Genomic DNA, 19238 nt, shown 5'->3' on the forward strand with positions numbered 1-19238 from the left:
TCATCATGGATTTTATCAAGGCCTTACAACATCTGACGATGCCGCTGACGTTGGACCCCTTGTTGATGAAGTCAACGAGCCCCAAGATTAGTTTCATAAGACAGTCAGTTTTAGTATCATAACACAGTCAATTTCAGTTTCATAACACAGCATATAGCTGAAAAATGTTCACAATAAAATCATTTCTTTTGTACATTTTTACTTTATTCAAAAACCTCTATTATCTAACAGTTTGCCGGAAAAGTGGTGTAAGTCACATTATCTGATTACTGATTAAAAATATATCACAAAAACACATTGTATCCTATAGAAAACTGCTTAAAAATTCAAACTAACATTTCCTATAACGAGTTTTACAACAACAACAACAGTTTTAGCACATTTCAATTTGTGAGACCTGCTCAACTTTAGAGCCTTATATCTCAAAACTTTGATTGAGTGACTTACACCACTTTGCCTTTAACCGGCTCATATATAACTTAGCAATATACTAGATATTTTGGAAGCTCTTTATGGCTAGCAATGTGCTCCAAACAGGATGACCATGTTGAATAGGGTTAACAAGAAGATTAACAGTGAACAGGCCATTAATAAATGTACACAATAATAATTTATTATACTATCCCATAAAATGCAATAGAAAAGATTTTTGAGTGGAAGGTTGTAGTCTTTTACATCTTGATGGATATAAATCACTTTGGCTTTGTTTCTTGATCAGTGACGTAGCGTATGAAGACATTATTCTCTGGCATTGGATCAGGAGGAGTATCTTCTTCATACATGTATGAACAGGCTATCGCAAGAACTGAGCCTGAAAAAGCACATTTATATCGTTAACACAATTTTAAATTTGAGAGTCACAAGACTGTTTAACTCACAAGACTAAGGTAGATTTCCAATGTACTATTGCAAGCACTAATTTACCTGATCTCTTACTGGATACTATTTCTGTGGCAACCTAATGTTTAAAAGGTCTTAACTATATACTGTTATATCAGTTTCTTGGATTAACAGCTATGGGTCCATCTAGTCTCTTAAATTTTCTAGCTACAGGCACTATCTAGCTTCTAGAGGCCACAACTTTAATACTGACATATCAGAATATCTGTATCTGATATATCTAATTACCTCTAGGAACCTCAACTCCAACATATGATAGAGCTTCTGACCTATGAGAACTTCCAGCTCTTAGCTGGAATATTCTTGAGATATGGTAAAGGTTAGGACTTCTAAAGGCTAGAGGGATTCTGGTAACTAAGTGGACAAGGCATAGTCAGGTTCTGAAACTTGAACCATTCTGAGTGTTCCAAGAGTCAAGTGTGGTGGGAGTGGGTCAACTATACTGCAATATTTACATCCTACTAAAAATATGCATTAAGTGTTAGATGGGTGGCCCTAGGGGTCAATTGGATTATGAAGCATGAACCGTTCTGAGTCTTCCAAGAGGTATGTGGTGGGAGTGGGTCAATTATACTGGAATATTTACATGCATTAACATACTGACTGTGACAGATGCTGTGGTGTGTGTTATATTGTGAGATTAGTAATCATCACTCAGCATAAAGCCACAGTGAAGGCATTAAAAATAATATAACTTGAGAATATATTACAAAGACAGGAGTTTTGATAAAGTAAACTTTAAGCTGTTTCTGATTAAGGTCACAATCAAAGAAGGAACGACCCAATGATTCATAATAAACTATTTGTGAAATAGTTATAGCATTATTTTAGTTTCACTCGCCCTAACTAAACAAAAAAACATCAATCATATTTTCCTACATATATATATATATCCTACACATTCATCTGGCAAGTGAGAGATCCGGGTTCGAGTCCCGACGGAGCAAGTACTTTTTGTGATTCAATATTTGAATCGTTTATTTCAATCATATTTTCCTACATATAAATATATCCTACACATTCATCTGGCAAGTGAGAGATCCGGGTTCGAGTCCCGACGGAGCAAGTACTTTTTGTGATTCAATATTTATTGAAATTATATATATATATATATATATACGAGGGGATACAAAAAAAAAACCGGAATTATTTTATAAAAATTATATATTATCAAATTTTTTACAATACGACCTTATCTCCTTCAAAATAATCTCCATTACAACTAATACACTTGTCCCAACGGTATTTCCATTGATCAAAACATTTTTTGTAGTCATCTTTAGAAATGGCTGCAAGCTCGAGCTTCGTTTTTTTCTTAACCTCTTCAACGCTGTCAAATCGTTGACCTTTCAAGCCTCTTTTCATGTGTGGAAATAAAAAAAAGTCGCATGGAACGAGGTCAGGCGAGTAAGGTGCGTGGGGCAGCGGAACCATGCCGTTTTTGGCTAAAAACTGCCTAACTGAGATGGTTGTGTGTGCCGGTGCGTTGTCGTGGTGGAAGAACCAGTCTCCAGTCTGCCACAAATCGGGTCTTTTCTGGCGAACACTGTTGCGCAATCTTCTTAAAATCTCCAAATAAAATGTTTGGTTGACAGTCTGACCTGGAGGAACAAACTCAGAATGAACTATGCCTTTAGCATCAAAAAAGCAAATCAACATGGTTTTGATGTTTGATTTGACTTGCCGACATTTTTTTGGACGAGGTGAAGATGGCGACTTCCATTGGCTTGACTGTTGCTTCGTTTCTGGGTCATAACCATAGCACCATGACTCATCACCAGTAATTACCTTTTCCAGAAAATCGGGATCATTTTCTAGATGTTCTTTCAGAAGGCGGCAAGTTTCAACTCGATGTGCCTTTTGATGGTCAGTCAGAAGTCGAGGAACAAATTTGGCAGCAACCCTTTTCAGTCCTAAATCTCCTGTTAAAATTTGCTGAACCGAGCTCCAAGTTAACCCACTACTTAAGGGAGGCGCAAAGGTCCTTTTAGGACTAAGTGCGGGGACAAAGTGTCCTCTTCCCTCAGAAGGAAAAAAAAAAAAAAAAAAAAACACTACTCTCTGATAGTTCCTCAATTGTCTGTCGACAGTCGGTGAGCACAAGTTCACGAATTTTCTCAACATTTTCGTCCGTTCGAGAGGTTGATGGACGTCCAGAACGAGGTTTGTCTTCAATCGACATGTCGCCATTTTTAAATCGAGCGAACCACTCGTAGACCTGAGTTTTCCCCATAGCATCATCTTTGTAAGCTGTATTCAACATTAAAATAATTTCTGCAGCATTTTTACCAAGTAAAAAACAAAATTTCACAGCTGCACGTTGTTCACTTAAACTTGCCATGACAAAAAACGAAACAAGAACAAAACAGGGTTAGCGAAAACAGTCACTACGAACGAACAGAATGCACTAGGACAACGGAACTGGGGTCACTGAGCTCGCAATGGGTTGCGCGACACACGCCTAGCGGCAGGAATGTGTACTACACGCTGCCGGCTGCCAGCAATACAATTCCGGTTACTTTTGGGTACCCCCTCGTATAGCCCTATATGAAAGTTACAAATATATATATATATATATATTTGTAACTTTTATGATATTTTATTCTTGAGTATGTTGAATTATAATATAATTATATTATATTACTGTATAACTGTCTACCTGCAATACTAATATTTAATATTGCCTTGTCTACTTTAGGAATTTTAACACTGAAATATTGTAAAATTACCATAACAATTTTGAATGATCCAAAACTAAATTAAGATTAAGAGACCAATTTTAACATAATACATAATATAAATGTCTGGACGTTCAAATTATCCAAGTTTCACTGTGCTATTCAGCAGTATAAGTGTTGTTATATGCAATTGATCACAAAAATCTAAATAATATTGATATACAAACAATTTTCAAGACTGTAATACAGTCCTAAAGCAAAACCCAACCTAAATCCGGCACTTCCACATAAACTGCTAACCACTCAGCCTAGATGTAGAACAAACAGACACTGTTGTTTAGAACTTGTTTAGTTTGTTGTTTTTTCATACATTTTTACAGTTATCTGAAGATAAATATTCATTATAGCAATGTTAGATAGCTGAAAAGAAGGTTGGTCCTGTTAGCTTCAAGTGAGATATTAATATCATTTACAAAACTCGCAGCTTTAATTTTGCTTCATGAAAATAAAAATATATTAGAAGTTTTGTATGAAAGGTTTTGTATAAACAAACTTTTTACTGAACAAAACGATTTAGAATGTTTTCTAATGTATGTCTCGTACTAGGTATTTCTAAACTTAATTAAACAAAATGAGTAATTATCTTCTATTACTTACCATCATGGCTAAAACACAAAGAGGCAATAGAAGCATTGTACCGGTGGAACTGACATAACCTTTTCTTATTCTGACCGTCCCAAATATTGACATATCCATCAGAACCTCCTGTTGCAAATGTGTTGTAACCCTGATGAAAACTGAAAATAAGTAAAATTATTGGCACATCAACATTATTGAATGTAAGACACAATAACATTTATTTTTGAACAATTCATTATTTTTTAATTGACACAAATATAACAGAATTTACCTTAATGTTCATGTTTTGCTTTAAATGCTACAATTAATGGTCTAAGGTTGTATGAATTTATATGTATTTCAATGTCTGAATATCTACAGTATATTGACCCTTCACAGAACAGCTAGAGAAATAAAATAAGAACATAGCATGGATTAATGAGAACAAAAATAAATTCAATTTTCGGCTCTAAATAGATATCAGCTCAGAATATCCATCAGAGGAGATTTGCTCGTTTGATAAATTACTGAATATGATTCTAGTGTATTCATCTGTTTCATTATTTCGATTGATATCTTGTTAAAATTTACACAGATTTATTTTACCACATTATAAAATTTACTTTGTACCAACATTTTTAGTTTGTAAAGAAGTAATTTAAATACAATTTTTTAACATCTAATAAGAAATAAAATACAGCATATCCTCTCATATCTACCCTTTTGATATTTAAACAACTTTCCATATCTAGAACAATAGACACAGTATTTTCAATAATTGCATGGCAATAGAAGGAGGTTTCTTAAATACTTGTTTTGTCCACAAAATCAAACAGAATCTGAAAGAGAAAACTAGTTTATCACTTGTGATGTATGCCATAGACATACAATGTCACTGTGATTGGAATTTTACTTTATTCAATTCATAAAATTTTATAGCTTGCCAATTTTTTGTAACATCTAGATTCATAATAATTCACTTAACTGATCACTGTCTTTAAAATCAATGAATCAATTATTTTAAATTCAAAAGGGCATTTTTTGTTTATTTTACAAACAACACTTATTTTACAAGACACAAAGTTTAAATCATATTTAGTTTCCATTAAAAAAAAACATAACCAGGACAGTTTACATTTTTCATAACTTAAGTAGTGTACAGCAGTTAAATGAGCTAAAGTAAGAAAAAAACTATCATATTGGTATAAAAGAGTGCTTTGATTAGTAACTATATGACACACTCTGATAATTAAGTGATACAGTTGACTCTTCGGTTATGTACTTAGTTGTCAATCGCAATCTGCCTGCAGGTAAAACAAAACCTCAAGGCATGGTCAAATCTGGATTTGTGTTAGCATCTGTTATAAAAAGATTCAGCCATCAAATTATCCTCACTTTTTAACATATAAAAAGAGTGTTATTTGGACTTACCTTATGGCATTGACAGGGTATATTTTCTCTATGCCTCCTTCTTTAAGTCTGTGGCATTTAAAAGCATATTTTTTCTTTTGCATTTCTGCTCCAGTATCCAAATATTCCACTGCAACTCTTCCTTCAATACTACTTAACACGTATCCCTACAGTAAAAAACACATTTGTCATTCAGTGAAAAGCAAACTTTGGTATACTATGTAAATGAGTAAAATAATTTAAAATTGCATACCTTACAAAATGTGTTCTACTTTTGAAAGTACAAAAATACATTTTTATTAAATCAACCCTTTGATGCGGTTTGAGATTAAATGGACTTATGACCTCATTATATGGTTTGATGTCCATATAATGCCATATAACGCCAGTTCTATCTTATGGCCAATTCTTGTATTATTTCAATTAAGTATCTATAAGAGAACGTTGTAAACAAAACAAGGTACACATGTTTGTATTGTTTTTATTCTGTTATTTTATTTTGCTCAATATCCAACAGGTTTCTGTTAGGTGATTACAGTCATATTGGCATGAGTAAACAGTGGATTGATATTGTCCTACATGTACGTATTAATTATTTACTTAATGTACTGCTGGATAGACAATTTGTATTTGTTGACTGAGAGTACCAAAAAATGCAAGTATACAAACATAATTAAATACAAAAATTATAATAAATGTGTTGTGAGTTTCATTATGAGTGTTAGAGTGAAAACATCATGACCAAAATTAACTAAGATATTAAGGCTTTACTAAACCTTTGTGTATATATACTAGCTTTGTTACAAAATGTCCTAGCAAAGCGGTTGCAGACTGAAACAACCATGTCAAGGGTTAAATATAGTCGGGCTCCGGATACAAAGTGTTAAAACTATAAGAGAAATGTCCTGGTCTTTTAACTCTCTATGTGCTTACCATATTAACCTGTAGTGCTAGATATTTTTCAGGAGTTTTGTAAGCATAAGTTGAAAGTAAATAATCAGTCCATAAAAAATACCAAAATGTAACAATACTTTTTTCAGCAAAACTTAAAAAATAGTAAAATAATGATAAAATTACTTACCATCACACGTCGAAAAGTAACTAATTGGTTTTTAGAGAAAATTTTTTTGACCTTTCTCACATTTAGCGCAGCATTGCACTTCACTTTGTCACTCAAATAAAAATACAAAATATACAGAAAGAAAAATGTATTACAAATAAAAAAAAATACAACTTGCACATTTACTTTTTAGAAAAAAAGCTGAGGGACAAGGAAATGTGTTATTTGTGCCCGCTGAAAACCCCTAAAAATCTGCCACAATCAATTACTTCAACAAGTGTGTTTTATTGTATAAAAAAAGAGCCCTTGTTGGTATTTTACATACTTTTTACCTGTATTATGATCAAGCTAAAACTATAGACAAGATAAAGTTACTTAAAATTAATGGCTTTATGTTGTTACATTATGAATTTAAAACAAACCTGTTTGTTTGGGAAACATCTTATGCATCGAGTCTGATATTTCAGACTAGATTCTCGCCGCTGCTGGATGTAGCCCATATTACGCAGATCCCAGACATATACTTTACGTCCTGCAGTTCCCACAACAAACTTCTCACCACATAAACTCATCGTATACACCTAAAGGAAACAACACACAACATTTAATTTTCTTAAAAAGTTTATATAATCTGAACAAAGTGAAGTCTAGCAATTGACAAGCATTGAAACTTTCAAAAAGACTATCTACTTGTCTGTAAACACTTTAGTGGCTTATTTTATGTAAAATTTTGCCCTAATTTGATAAGTTTTCTTTTGCAAATTGACAACTTATTTTCATTATTCAACACAACTGGACATAGCCCCATGATAAAAATGATATTCAGCAGTTATGAGTTTGGACATGTAGAAAGGCAGAAGTTAACTAAAATAACAAGATCTTTAGTCAAACCCCTGTATACAAGGTTTGAGCGTGGAAAGACTCATATTTAACCTCTTGTTTTATATTTGCTTAATTAAAAGAAAATTATGAGACGTACCATATTCTAGAGCCATATTGAAAACTAAGTAAGAGTGTATTTATAGGTTTATGAGTTTATAGGTTTATAAAGTAAAGATATCTTATTTTACCAGGCAGTCTTATATATATAGCACAGTGTTTCAATTACGGTATAGACTGTCGTACTTCTTATCAGTACTTCTGACCTTATGCTGTACGGACTCTCACTATATTATGTTGATAAGATACTTGCATAAGCTAGAGGTCCAAAATACGTCAAAAAGGGGTTAGCCTCCCCTTTAAAAAAATAAAAAGTATTCTTCTAGGGTTTTGTAATAAAATATTTCATCAAGCATATTTTTATTTTTAATATTACCTCAGAGAACATATATGGGCATCAGTAAACTTAGATATAAACATAGAGAGTGCTTTTCTTTTTCATTATCGATTCTTATTGATTTTAACCAACAATAATTATGACTGGATAACCTAAATCAAAATATACATAGAGATGGAGCAACACTGTATCTACAAGTCTAATGCACGACTATGGTACTACTATCTAGATAAATTTCACAGATATCACGGACTGTTACATTGTAGTTGTTGGGTCATGTTAAGTCACATGCAGCTACAAGTGCTTCCGACAAAACAGAACAGAACAAAACATAACGTTGTGTTGTGTCACGTTCAATGCAGTGGGTGTCTGGCCTAACTGTTTTCCAACACTGCTCAGTGTATGCTGGAATACCAAAGATACATAAAATAAAAAAATAGGCTCCAAAACAAACACTTGAGAACACTTTTTTAAACATAGGAAGGGGGGGGCAGAGGGTAGGTGAAAATTAATCTATTTAAGTTTTTTTCTTTGTCTTGTAATTTTACCTTATCTGGTTGTGTATAATTTCCAACACATCGAGATGCCCTTGGATCCCACATCTTCACTGTGGCGTCCCAGCTCCCAGTGAGTATTCCATTCACTTCACTTGAATATTCCACTGCTCTTATAGCATTGTCATGAGAACCCAATACACTCTCTGCCACATGATAAAATCAAAATCAGATCAATGAATAATCTCAGCAAGTAAAAGAAAATATAGAGCTGAGCATCTTACTAACTAATTCTTTCAAAACTAGAGAAACAATATTATTTGCAATATTAATAACACTGAATAAAAAGTAAGCCATTTTCATCTTATATTTTAGAATATTAAAATGATCAAGGTATCCCACCAAAACAATGAGAAATATTTAGGAAAACATATTAAACACTATAAAATGCTATAGGTGAGGAAGTTATTTGTATTTGAATAAATATTTACACCGTAGATTGTAAACTAGAGAAAAGAAAAGAAATGAATTTGAAATTATAATTTAATGGCAGTAATCACATTACATTAACACAAATTATTCTAAAATGTTAGAGGAGTCAGATTAAATTAATTATCATTTGCAATGTTAATTAAATTGTTGAATTATTCTCAAAAAGTCCATATTTTGAGGGATGAAAAACATGAGCAATAGACAGGTGACGAAAAGAGTGGGGGGTACATAGTTAGGTCTTAGTAATTTTATCTAAGTAAATAGTTGTATAATTTAAAACTCAACACTTAAAGGGTTTATAACAATATACTCAATTTGATCAGTGTTATAATATTTTTGAATTATTGTAATTTTTAACTAGATTTTCTATTTAACTACACAAGAATTAGAAATAAAGAAAGATTGCATTATTACAGAATATCTGGTTACAATTTTGCAAAAGCTACATTTTGTATAAATCTTTGTAACATTATACTGTATTGCAAACTATACATCTGGCATTTGTTTTATATTGTTATCCCAAATAACCTTATTTTACAATAAAAGACATTATAAACTAAGAAAATATTTAATTTTAAACAAACTATCAACTACAGTACAGTCAATTTTAAAGAATTAAAAATAAAAGAAGATTGCAGTTTTTTTTTTAATACTGAGAACTATACAGTTTAAATTAAAAAAAGCATAGATGATTCAATGTTATTTTCTTACTTTTAAGCAATTCAATTAGACTGTGGTGCGATAAAAAGTAATTAATTGTGCATTAACTACTTGTACTTAACCCTTTTAATGCTGTTAATTTTTCAAGGGATACGTAAAATATCCAAACAACTTTAGGACAAAATGTAAGAGTTTTGCAAAACATTCAAACCTTAGCCATTTTTGAGAAAAGCAAATTATTTTTTTATTTTTTATCCCTTATTAACTGAAAATTATAGATGCACATAAAATTATATCTTGGCAAGTTATCTTTTATAAACTATATATTTATATATTTTTTAGCACGATATCTTAGCTATAGTATGGCATTTTTTACAACATAAATAAAACGTCCAGCAGTAAAAGGTTAAATAGATAAAGAAGATTTAATGTTTCCTAATGAAACATAAAATATTCTATAGTTAATTACGTTGTAATATTTATTAAATAATTATTATAAACTTTTTTATTTACATTTCTGATTATTATTTTTAAGGTATTTCCTAAAACCACTGCTTGTCAAAATTGACGGTCAATGGTTTTTGTTCTATACAATAATTGTGAGTGTTGTTATTGGAAAGAGTGTCTAATATGCTTCCAATATCATTGTCTCAAATGGCAGTAATAAAAAAAAACGATTGGTACTGTAACTTATGAAAAATTTATGTTTTGTAAAATCTCTAACTGCCTAATTAGTCAAGTAAACATGCCTTTTTACGTTATTTGTAACTTTGTCCATTTCTGAGCATTGTTGTGATAAGCGGAAGAATTAACTAATAGTACAAACCAAAATGTCAATAAGAAAAAAAATAATTTTCTAAAATAAATGTCACCATTTTTTTCAGATCAATTATAAGATTAACTTAATTATTTTAGAATTGAGATTATACATATATAAGGAGTTGTCTTTCAGACTCATTTATGAAACCTCCTCTCTGTATTTGGGGACTTGTTTTAAGCAGAATTTCAAATGTTAATAATAAGAGTATAAGCCCTGTAGTATTCAGAAAGTTATGTAATATAACTATAACTCACCAGAATTACTATTAAAATCATACATTTTGAGTGTATTGTCCAGTCCTCCACTGAAACTGTGAACAGCATCCTATAAAACACATGAAAATATCAATCAATTAGAAGTATGAAGTTTTTTAGTGTTTTACAAAAGACCACTAGTATCTACTTAGATTTTCAGCAGCTGACAAGTAAATAAAATAATGAACTTTAAAATTTTGTTTAGGAACAGAAATTTTCCGTACTTTCTCTGCTGCAAAATATATTTTTAACAATCATTTAGGTTAATTGTATTTTAACAAAATATTAATAAAGTCTATTGTGCAATGAAAGGATAAGCACTCTTTCAGACAGAGCGGACACGGATCAAAAACAGTGTTTTACTATTGAGTTAAATGTAGCCCTTTCAGAAGAGAAGAAGGCCTTTCTCATCTTGTGTAGTGATCTTGCTGGCCCAGACGACTTCCGCACAAATCAAAACAGTTGAGCGAGCTCCGTGTCTCACCAACCAATTTTGTATATTGAGTTAAAATGCACTGTTCAAACAATGCGGAAAAGGGCACTCTTTGGCCGCACTTATAGAGACAAACTCTAGTATAGTCTCATGCTCAGTCCAGTGTAGACCGTGCTGTGGTTAGTGTTTTTGCTGGTTTTTTCTTAGTCTAAAAATGACGGAGATCAGCTCTGTTGATAATGTCAATATTAAAAACCTAATAACACTATTGTCACAAGAACCATGTATATGGGATAAATCTTTGGAAGCGTATTACTATAGAGCTGCAACAACCAGGAGAATGGTTAACGAGTTGAATCTTCATGGAACAAGATATGTCTGAAAAAGATTGACCTTTTTAAGGTCTTTTATTAACAAAAAATAATGATACCCCATAATTTGAAATCAGTTACAAAATAAATAAATTCTGATTGCTCGAAAATTTATGGGCAAAAACCTCCAACATAAAGCAACAAAAATAAACTAACAGTATATCATTATGTTTTGATATTAATCCAATATAATGTATAGATTCATCTCAAATTTAAGCTTAACACAACTATTCTTTGAGATCTTTCATAGCCAAAAACTCGCCTCAATGTAACGGTTAGTCTAATCAGTTGCTGAACACTGTCTCTCATGTTTGTTTGAGGTCTTCTGCAACTGTGGTTGTAGCTCCTCTAGCAATTTGTCAAAATTCTATAGTGACATTGGTAAAAGTTGAAAAACATTACTATTCTTCCTCAGGATTCCATACAGAATCTTTAAGGCTGCGCTCTACCACTCTGGTGAACGCTGATGCAAGGGTTTTGAATCTGCCTCATTGTAGGCTCATTTTTTGAGCTATTTCAAACATACTGATGTTATTTAAGTAACTAAATATTTGTATACGTGCATTAGTTTTTGAAATTTCAATTAAGCTGCACATCAGGTGGAAAGTTTTTTAAAAAGGGGTATTTTCAACGTTTCATAAAATAAAAACGCGAATTTTTATTAAAGAATAAAATACAGACATTCATAGATTGGAATATAGTAAGAGTAAAACTGCAAACGGTTTATTAAAAAGTTCTGAAGTTAAGGTACAATAAGGCAGACATGAAAGGTCTGCAAGCGCTATTCAACGCTCTGTCAGGTGGCGCGCGTGGCGGGTACAGCCGGCTGTAGGCAACTCTCCCACCACTACCTGCTGGATATTTCCCCTCACCCGTTTTCGCTAGGTTATAACGTGTGGCCTTTCAGTGTTGGTGTTCCTTTCAATTTGTTGATGTATAAATCTACCCCCGGGTCTTCCAACGCCATGGACGAAAACACTACTTACGCACCATCGTTACGCGCCCATGCTATGAAAACTACCTCATATACATCTTCTGTACCGAAATAGTGTTGACGAAACTCTTTCCGTAACAATAAATTCGTAACGTTTAACAACTACCTCTACCTCTGGGGAACAATAAATTATTGAATAATGTCAATATCTCAAAATATGAGTGACATACCTCATTATGAGGTATTTTGTTTAGTGCAATATTATAGTCTAACTATAATAGGTTTTTATTTGACTTAATGTATGATTGCTTCATTTGATTGTTAAACAAATCTCATTACATGAGCAGCTATTACCCATTACAAAATAAAAGGAATTAAAATTTCAACATTTAAATTAAAATTCCACTTTTTACTTTTTACTACAAATGCATATTGCCAGAACTAATTAACCCAAGATACCCTCGAGGGCTTCCTGTGAGAGACAGACTAGATGTTTTATAACTGCAATTTTATGTTAGTATTAATGCAATAGACGTGACAAGAGCAGCCAGTAGCGTAGCCAGAAATTTCGTTCGGGGGGGGGGGGGGGTCCGAAAACCAGGAGATCCGGGGGGACGTTTTGTGTGTTATTTGCCAGTGAGTTCACTGGTAAAAGGTAAATACCAAAAATATGGAGCTTTAGTAACTACGCCGTATAGAAAGTGGAAAGATGTAATAAGCAAATTCAACTCTCGTACCACAAATTTTCTTGTATACCTACAGAAACTTTACGAAGTTTGATTCTGGCCGAGTAGAAGAAGGCACCAAAGCGATGTTGGATTCACTGGATAAGAAAGAAAAGAACAAAACAGAGCTTCACTCAAGCGACACAACTATATTCTGTGGAGAAAATGAAATACCCCTTCGGGAACATTGGGCTACTGACGGCCAAAACCCTTTAGAAAAGGAGGGAAATTTTCGAGCGTTGCTCGGGTACACATCAAACTAACGGTCGGAAAATGCACCGGGAAAAAAACTCAACTGATTAGAAGTTCGGCTACTTTTGGATTTCACTGATTGAGGTATTTATGAATGAGTTATAATGACGATTTTATGTATCATTACACTGTAGACGAGTATATAATTATCGGAAAAATTAAAAAAAATTCACTTTCGGTCGGAAATAAAATGCACCTTAAAAACTCTAATGATTAGAACTTCAACTATTTCGGACTTCAGTTATTGAGGTAAACGTGGTATTTTTGATTGAGTTAGGACGACGATTTTTTTGTTATCATTAAACTGTACTCTACTACCTATATAATTATAGAGAAAAAAAATCACTTCTCCGGTCGGTAAATACCAAAGAAACGCTCTCTACAGATTCAAGTTTTGACGATTTTGGATTTCACTGGTTGAGTGGTTGAGGTAAAAGTGGTACTTATAATTTTGTTAGGACATTAATTTTATGTAATTAATTCTACGCCAACTAATAAATATATAATTATCGAGTAAAAAACAAAAATAATCACTTCCGATCGGAATATTCTAAGGAAAAATGAAATAATACCTCAGTCAATGAAATCCAAAGTAGTCGGAACTTCTTATCAGTAGAGTTTTTCCGGTGTATTATCCGACCGGAAGTGATTTTTTCAATTTTTCTTCGATAATTATATAGGTGTCAGTCGGGCGTTCAATTGATATCCAAAATCAATGTTCTATCATAATTCTAAGTACCACTTTTTGCCTCAACGACTCAACCAGTGAAATCCAAAATCGTCAAAATCTGAATCAGTAGAGCTTTTCCTCGTATTTTCCAACCGGAAGTGATTTTAATGATTTTCTCGATAATTATATATGTATTAGTCGGCGTAGAATTAATACATAAAATCAACGTCCTAACATAATTCTAAGTACCACTTTTATTTACCTCAACCACTCAACTATTGAAATCCAAAATCGTCAAAACTTTAATCTATAGAGAGCTTTTCTTCGGTATTTACCGACAGAAAGTGATTTTTTTCTCGATAATTATATAGGTACAGTGTACAGTTTAATGATAACAAAAATCGTCGTCCTAACTCAATTGAAAACACCACGTTTACCTCAAACACTGAAGTCCAAATTAGTTGAAGTTCTAATCAGTAGAGTTTTTCAAGTGTATTTTCCGACCGAAAGTGATTTTCTATATTTTTTTCGATAATTATATACACGTCTACAGTTTAATGACACCTAAAATCAACGTCGTAACTTAATTCTAAGCTGTCATTTTACGTCCCCAAGACGAATTTGAACGAAGTGGTCGCTAATTTAAACTGTTCACCGTGTTACGGTTCAGGTTACTTTGCGATTTATACTTTTACTCGTTTGATACTTTATGATTTAAACGAAAGGACAATTATATTTTTAACAGCGGTCAATTTAATCAATTAAATCAATCAATTTAATCTTTTATCGGTTTGAATATTAAAAACACGCAAACTACAAAAAGATTAAAACAATTTAATAACAACTGTACTTAATTTTTATGTTTTATAAAATGTCTCATAAAACAAGGAATTGAAGATTACAAAAAAGTAAAGCAGTTTAAAATAATTTTGTGGATGCTAGTTACAGATTAATGGTCACATCCTTTATCAATGTTTTAATTCCTTATCTTATCACTTTATACAGTATTGTACATTCATTCCTTATCTTGTTTTGTAAGACCAGCATCCGCATGAATTACTTCTACCTCCAATAAACTATTTTTCTGCTCAATTTAGTCGTGTAGGCTGCCATGGAATTCACTACTGGAGAATACGCTGATATGCACTTTATTTACGGGTTTTGTGATGAAAATGCGCATTGAACTCCATGACAGATTTACATACAAAAACACGGGTTTTTTAGAAAAACTGAAAATAATTCATTTTAGACCTAATTTTTGGAGTTAGACTTTTTTATAACCACCATTGTATCACATTTACATTGCATTATAACCAAAAAAATGTTGTCACACCAAGAGCCACTCATCCTGTATATACTCAGTGTAATATACTCAGGTAAATTTTTATCCTATACAATTTGCTAAGTAAAAACTGTAATTTCTCTCATGTTGGTCTTGTGATATTTTGCTTGATTGTAATTTTAATGTCTTGTTGTGACTTTGTTTTTTGTTGCTGAATTTTGTTATGTTACTATTGTTCAATTCTGTAAAGTTTATTGTTGTTACAAAGTTATAATTACATTCTAATTTGGCAGACACACAGAGAGTGACATGTAGCTGTGTGTATTAAGCCGTAAATATATGAACTGAGCTCATAAAATATGTAATTTTTTAATATACTGTTGCTGGTAGCGTGGTTAGTTAGTCTTAAAAATCTTATCTGATCTGATAATTCTAAAAACATGAAAGAATGATTATATTTACAAGAAAATGTGTGGGTTTACATTATGTATCAAAGAATTAATAAAATTATGTTAGGTTTGTTGATAACATTACAATTATTTAAATTTTCTATGGTTTTCATAACAATTCCTGCCTTGCCCAGTTTTTCCACGTATTCCAGATCGGTAGACACTCTGACCTGACAATATCACTGGAATGATTACGTTTCTGTTCGTTTTCAAATATTTCAGTAGACCGAATTTAAATTAACAAAAATTAAATATATTTTACTAAAACGTTTTATTGCATAATAATAAAAGTATGTTGTACCAACGAGTAACGGTAGGAAAGTACCGGTTACAGTTTCATACTGATTTAGCCGATCTCCACACTACGTGGCGCGAGTGCGTTGTTAAGAGCCAAACGCATTTTCTTTCGGCAAATAACTGAGATGCTCCGTAGTCCCGATACTCGGGTCCCTCGCTCGGCAAATGTCGGAGGCGCTCGGTAAGTTCCGATCCCTTCCACAGCAACTACTCATTGCCCTCCCTACAACCGATTTTACCAGCGCTCCAAGCGGATTTTTGAAACATCGTACTGCGATTTCTGGCCTGTGGTAGAGCGCACCCTTAAGCACCATATTTAGGTCAATCCACAATAATAGGGTCAATACAAACACTACTCTTCCTACGCTTTCCTTTTAGGTACAGGAGGTACAGCAGCTGCAATTTTTGTTTATCCAGTTTCCAAAAGTCCACTGAACAATGCTCATGGTATGATAAATCTAACTCTTGTCTTAAGTATTAATGAGGGAGAAACACCAGGAAGAATGTGCTCGCGTGAACAGGGCAATACTTAAGCCCCGCATTCTCATACGCTCTGTCTGAAAGAGCCCTAATACGATCAGAGGTATTTGCAATCGTAAAGTATATTATAGTATCCCTTACAGCTTAGTAGGAAAACAGGTAAATTTCATGTATGGCTGTCATCTTGAAATGTCAAACAGAAATGTATTATTAGATAGACGGTTAAATTTTACAACATTGATTGTACAACAGTTCTAAAGGTTGGCATGTTAATATACTCGTAACACTTTCCAATACTTAGAAAACTTTAGAATCTCCATCACCTTGAAACCTTAAAACATAAATAAGGATTTTAAACATTTTTACTTCTAACGGTTCATTGTTATTATTGTATACATCTAAAACTTTTGTACAGCCGTTACCTTGAAATGTCATAAAATATTTAAAACACACCTTTTTGAAAATTACCAGAGGATTATAAAACTTCTTTCATTTTAGTATATGTATTACAAGTGATGTATAACCATTTCTTTTCTAACAATGAACAGCCTCTTGAACCTCTGAGAGTTATTAAGAATTGATTAAGAACAAAAGTTGTTTGAAATTACTCAACAATAAACATTTTTATTTATGTTTAAAAATACCTGATGTAAAAATTTTGAACAATGTGAATGACCAACATCTTGAAATCATTCTTTAGCTGAAACTAACTAATGAACTTACACAAGTAATGTGTAAGTACTCGCTTAGTACAAAGTTTAGTTTGAATCAACTAGAACTAACGCAATTATAATGTTCATGACTATTTCCACAATGTCACTATATAGTAGGCCTACTTACAACTTTGTGCCGCCACTATCAAAAAGCCTTACGAAATATAAAAAACACATAACAAACATTATTGTAAATTACCTGAGAATTCTAAAACATGTTTTTATCTATGATGCACAATAATTTAATGTAACAATCTCTTTTCCAAACTTTGAGCAACTGCCATCTTGTCATCTTAAAAGATACAAAAATGTATCAGGATACAAATAGTTTTAAAATATTGAAGATTTTTTTTAAACGTGTCATTTAGACTATATGCTCAAAAATAGAAAAATAAACATCTTTGCTCAAATTCGCCATCTTGAAAAATGTTATGGGTTAAGACTGGTTAATGAACTAATCCAAACTCTATGCAAATTCTACTTTTGTTACAAGTTTAATCACGTTAACAAGTTAAAAATTACGGTAGTTACCATGTTCATAAGTTTGTATTGTATTAATAAAGTGTTCCTGTAAACGTAATGGCAGAACATTAAGTCATCATCTCATCCTGTTGCAGCAGGTTTGCCAATGCCTCAGACGCGTAGTTTGTCCATAATCATTCTAACATCATGAGAATGTTTTCACTATTACAGTCCCACTTTCTCATCAATAACTGCGATTTATGACATCATTGCTCATCAGAGTATTGTAAGTCCAGACGGTGGCAGCACAAGGTTTTTACTTTAACTGTATTTAATATAATGTTAAACATTATTAAACATAATTATTACATGTTAATAACGTTAACCACAATATGGGGCTAGTTTAAGCAATAATGACATAACCCTTAGTTAATTAGATAACCTTTAACTTACTAGAGAATTGTTCCTATCATCCAATTGCACAGTAACAGTACAATAGCCCTGTTAAGGAGATGATGAAGTAGGAACTACGAACATATTTAATTTCTGAAATGAATCGTAATTTTCGATATAACAAAGAAGCTCACAGTACAGCTGAAGTGGTGAATAATAAGATCCTTACACACACATTGTCTGCTAATGAAAAGCATGAGCAAGAGATGACAAATTTTGCTAATACAAAATCTTGAGAAATTTAGATCTAACTGTTGAGAGCCATATTCAATCATAAGTAGTATATATTCCCAGAGCTGGCCTAAAGCAAAACTGTCAGACTGGGTAATTAGCTTTCTACCCCTTTGGCAAGAATCACTCTCGGAAAGAAATTGAAATCACCCAATGAATTCAATTTGAACACTACAAAGAAATGACACATTTACTAAAGTCTTCACTCAGATCCACATGGAAACCTACCTTGCTATTACCAAAATTCAATACAATCGTTTATGGCATGGCACAGACCCATGAATAACACCTTTATTCAATACAATAATATAAGCTTAATGAATTCTACATCTTCTTCTGTGAAATGTCTCAGAGAAAAATCATGAAAGCATTATGAAAGTATCATTAAAATGCTTTAAGTAGTCCATTAACACAACCGATGTGGTTGAACTGAAACATTTAGATAATAGAAATGACTGAATAATGCTATAATAAAGGTACTAGATACATTTTTTTTTTAAATAAATGTATTGAACACTTTAAAAGACAGTTAATAACCAAATTACTACATCACTAAATTAAAAGCAAAAATGTTTCACTAGTGTATATATTGAACAAAAAATACTTACCTGAAAACAGACATCCAGGACAGGTCTATCGTGAGAATACTTTATTCTTAAATTATTTGTTTGAACATCATATAGTGATACAGTACAGTCCCATGATGACACTAATAAAAACTGAGAAGAGTTTGGTCCAAATTTTACAGATGAAATTCCATCATCTGGAGGAGATTTCAATTTAAACTCAGTTCTTGATTCTCCTGTCATCTGAAAAATAATAAA

At 32.3% G+C, this 19238-nt stretch overlaps 1 protein-coding gene across 1 annotated transcript in view; it reads right to left on the reverse strand.

The window, feature by feature from the left end:
• Nucleotides 1-591: 591 nt before the first annotated feature.
• LOC124362781 (mitotic checkpoint protein BUB3) overlaps nucleotides 592-19238 on the reverse strand; it is a 28402-nt gene continuing 9755 nt past the window's right edge. The window contains exons 2-8 of the mRNA XM_046817561.1: nucleotides 19023-19223; nucleotides 10663-10732; nucleotides 8491-8642; nucleotides 7089-7247; nucleotides 5628-5773; nucleotides 4236-4375; nucleotides 592-811 (exon numbers count right to left, since the gene is read on the reverse strand). Of these exons, the coding sequence (XP_046673517.1) occupies nucleotides 693-811; nucleotides 4236-4375; nucleotides 5628-5773; nucleotides 7089-7247; nucleotides 8491-8642; nucleotides 10663-10732; nucleotides 19023-19223 (987 nt within the window). The 3' untranslated portion in view covers nucleotides 592-692. The remainder of the gene's footprint in view (nucleotides 812-4235; nucleotides 4376-5627; nucleotides 5774-7088; nucleotides 7248-8490; nucleotides 8643-10662; nucleotides 10733-19022; nucleotides 19224-19238) is intronic.

The sequence above is a fragment of the Homalodisca vitripennis genome, chromosome 5 (assembly GCF_021130785.1).
Source record: "Homalodisca vitripennis isolate AUS2020 chromosome 5, UT_GWSS_2.1, whole genome shotgun sequence".
Taxonomy (NCBI): domain Eukaryota; kingdom Metazoa; phylum Arthropoda; class Insecta; order Hemiptera; family Cicadellidae; genus Homalodisca; species Homalodisca vitripennis.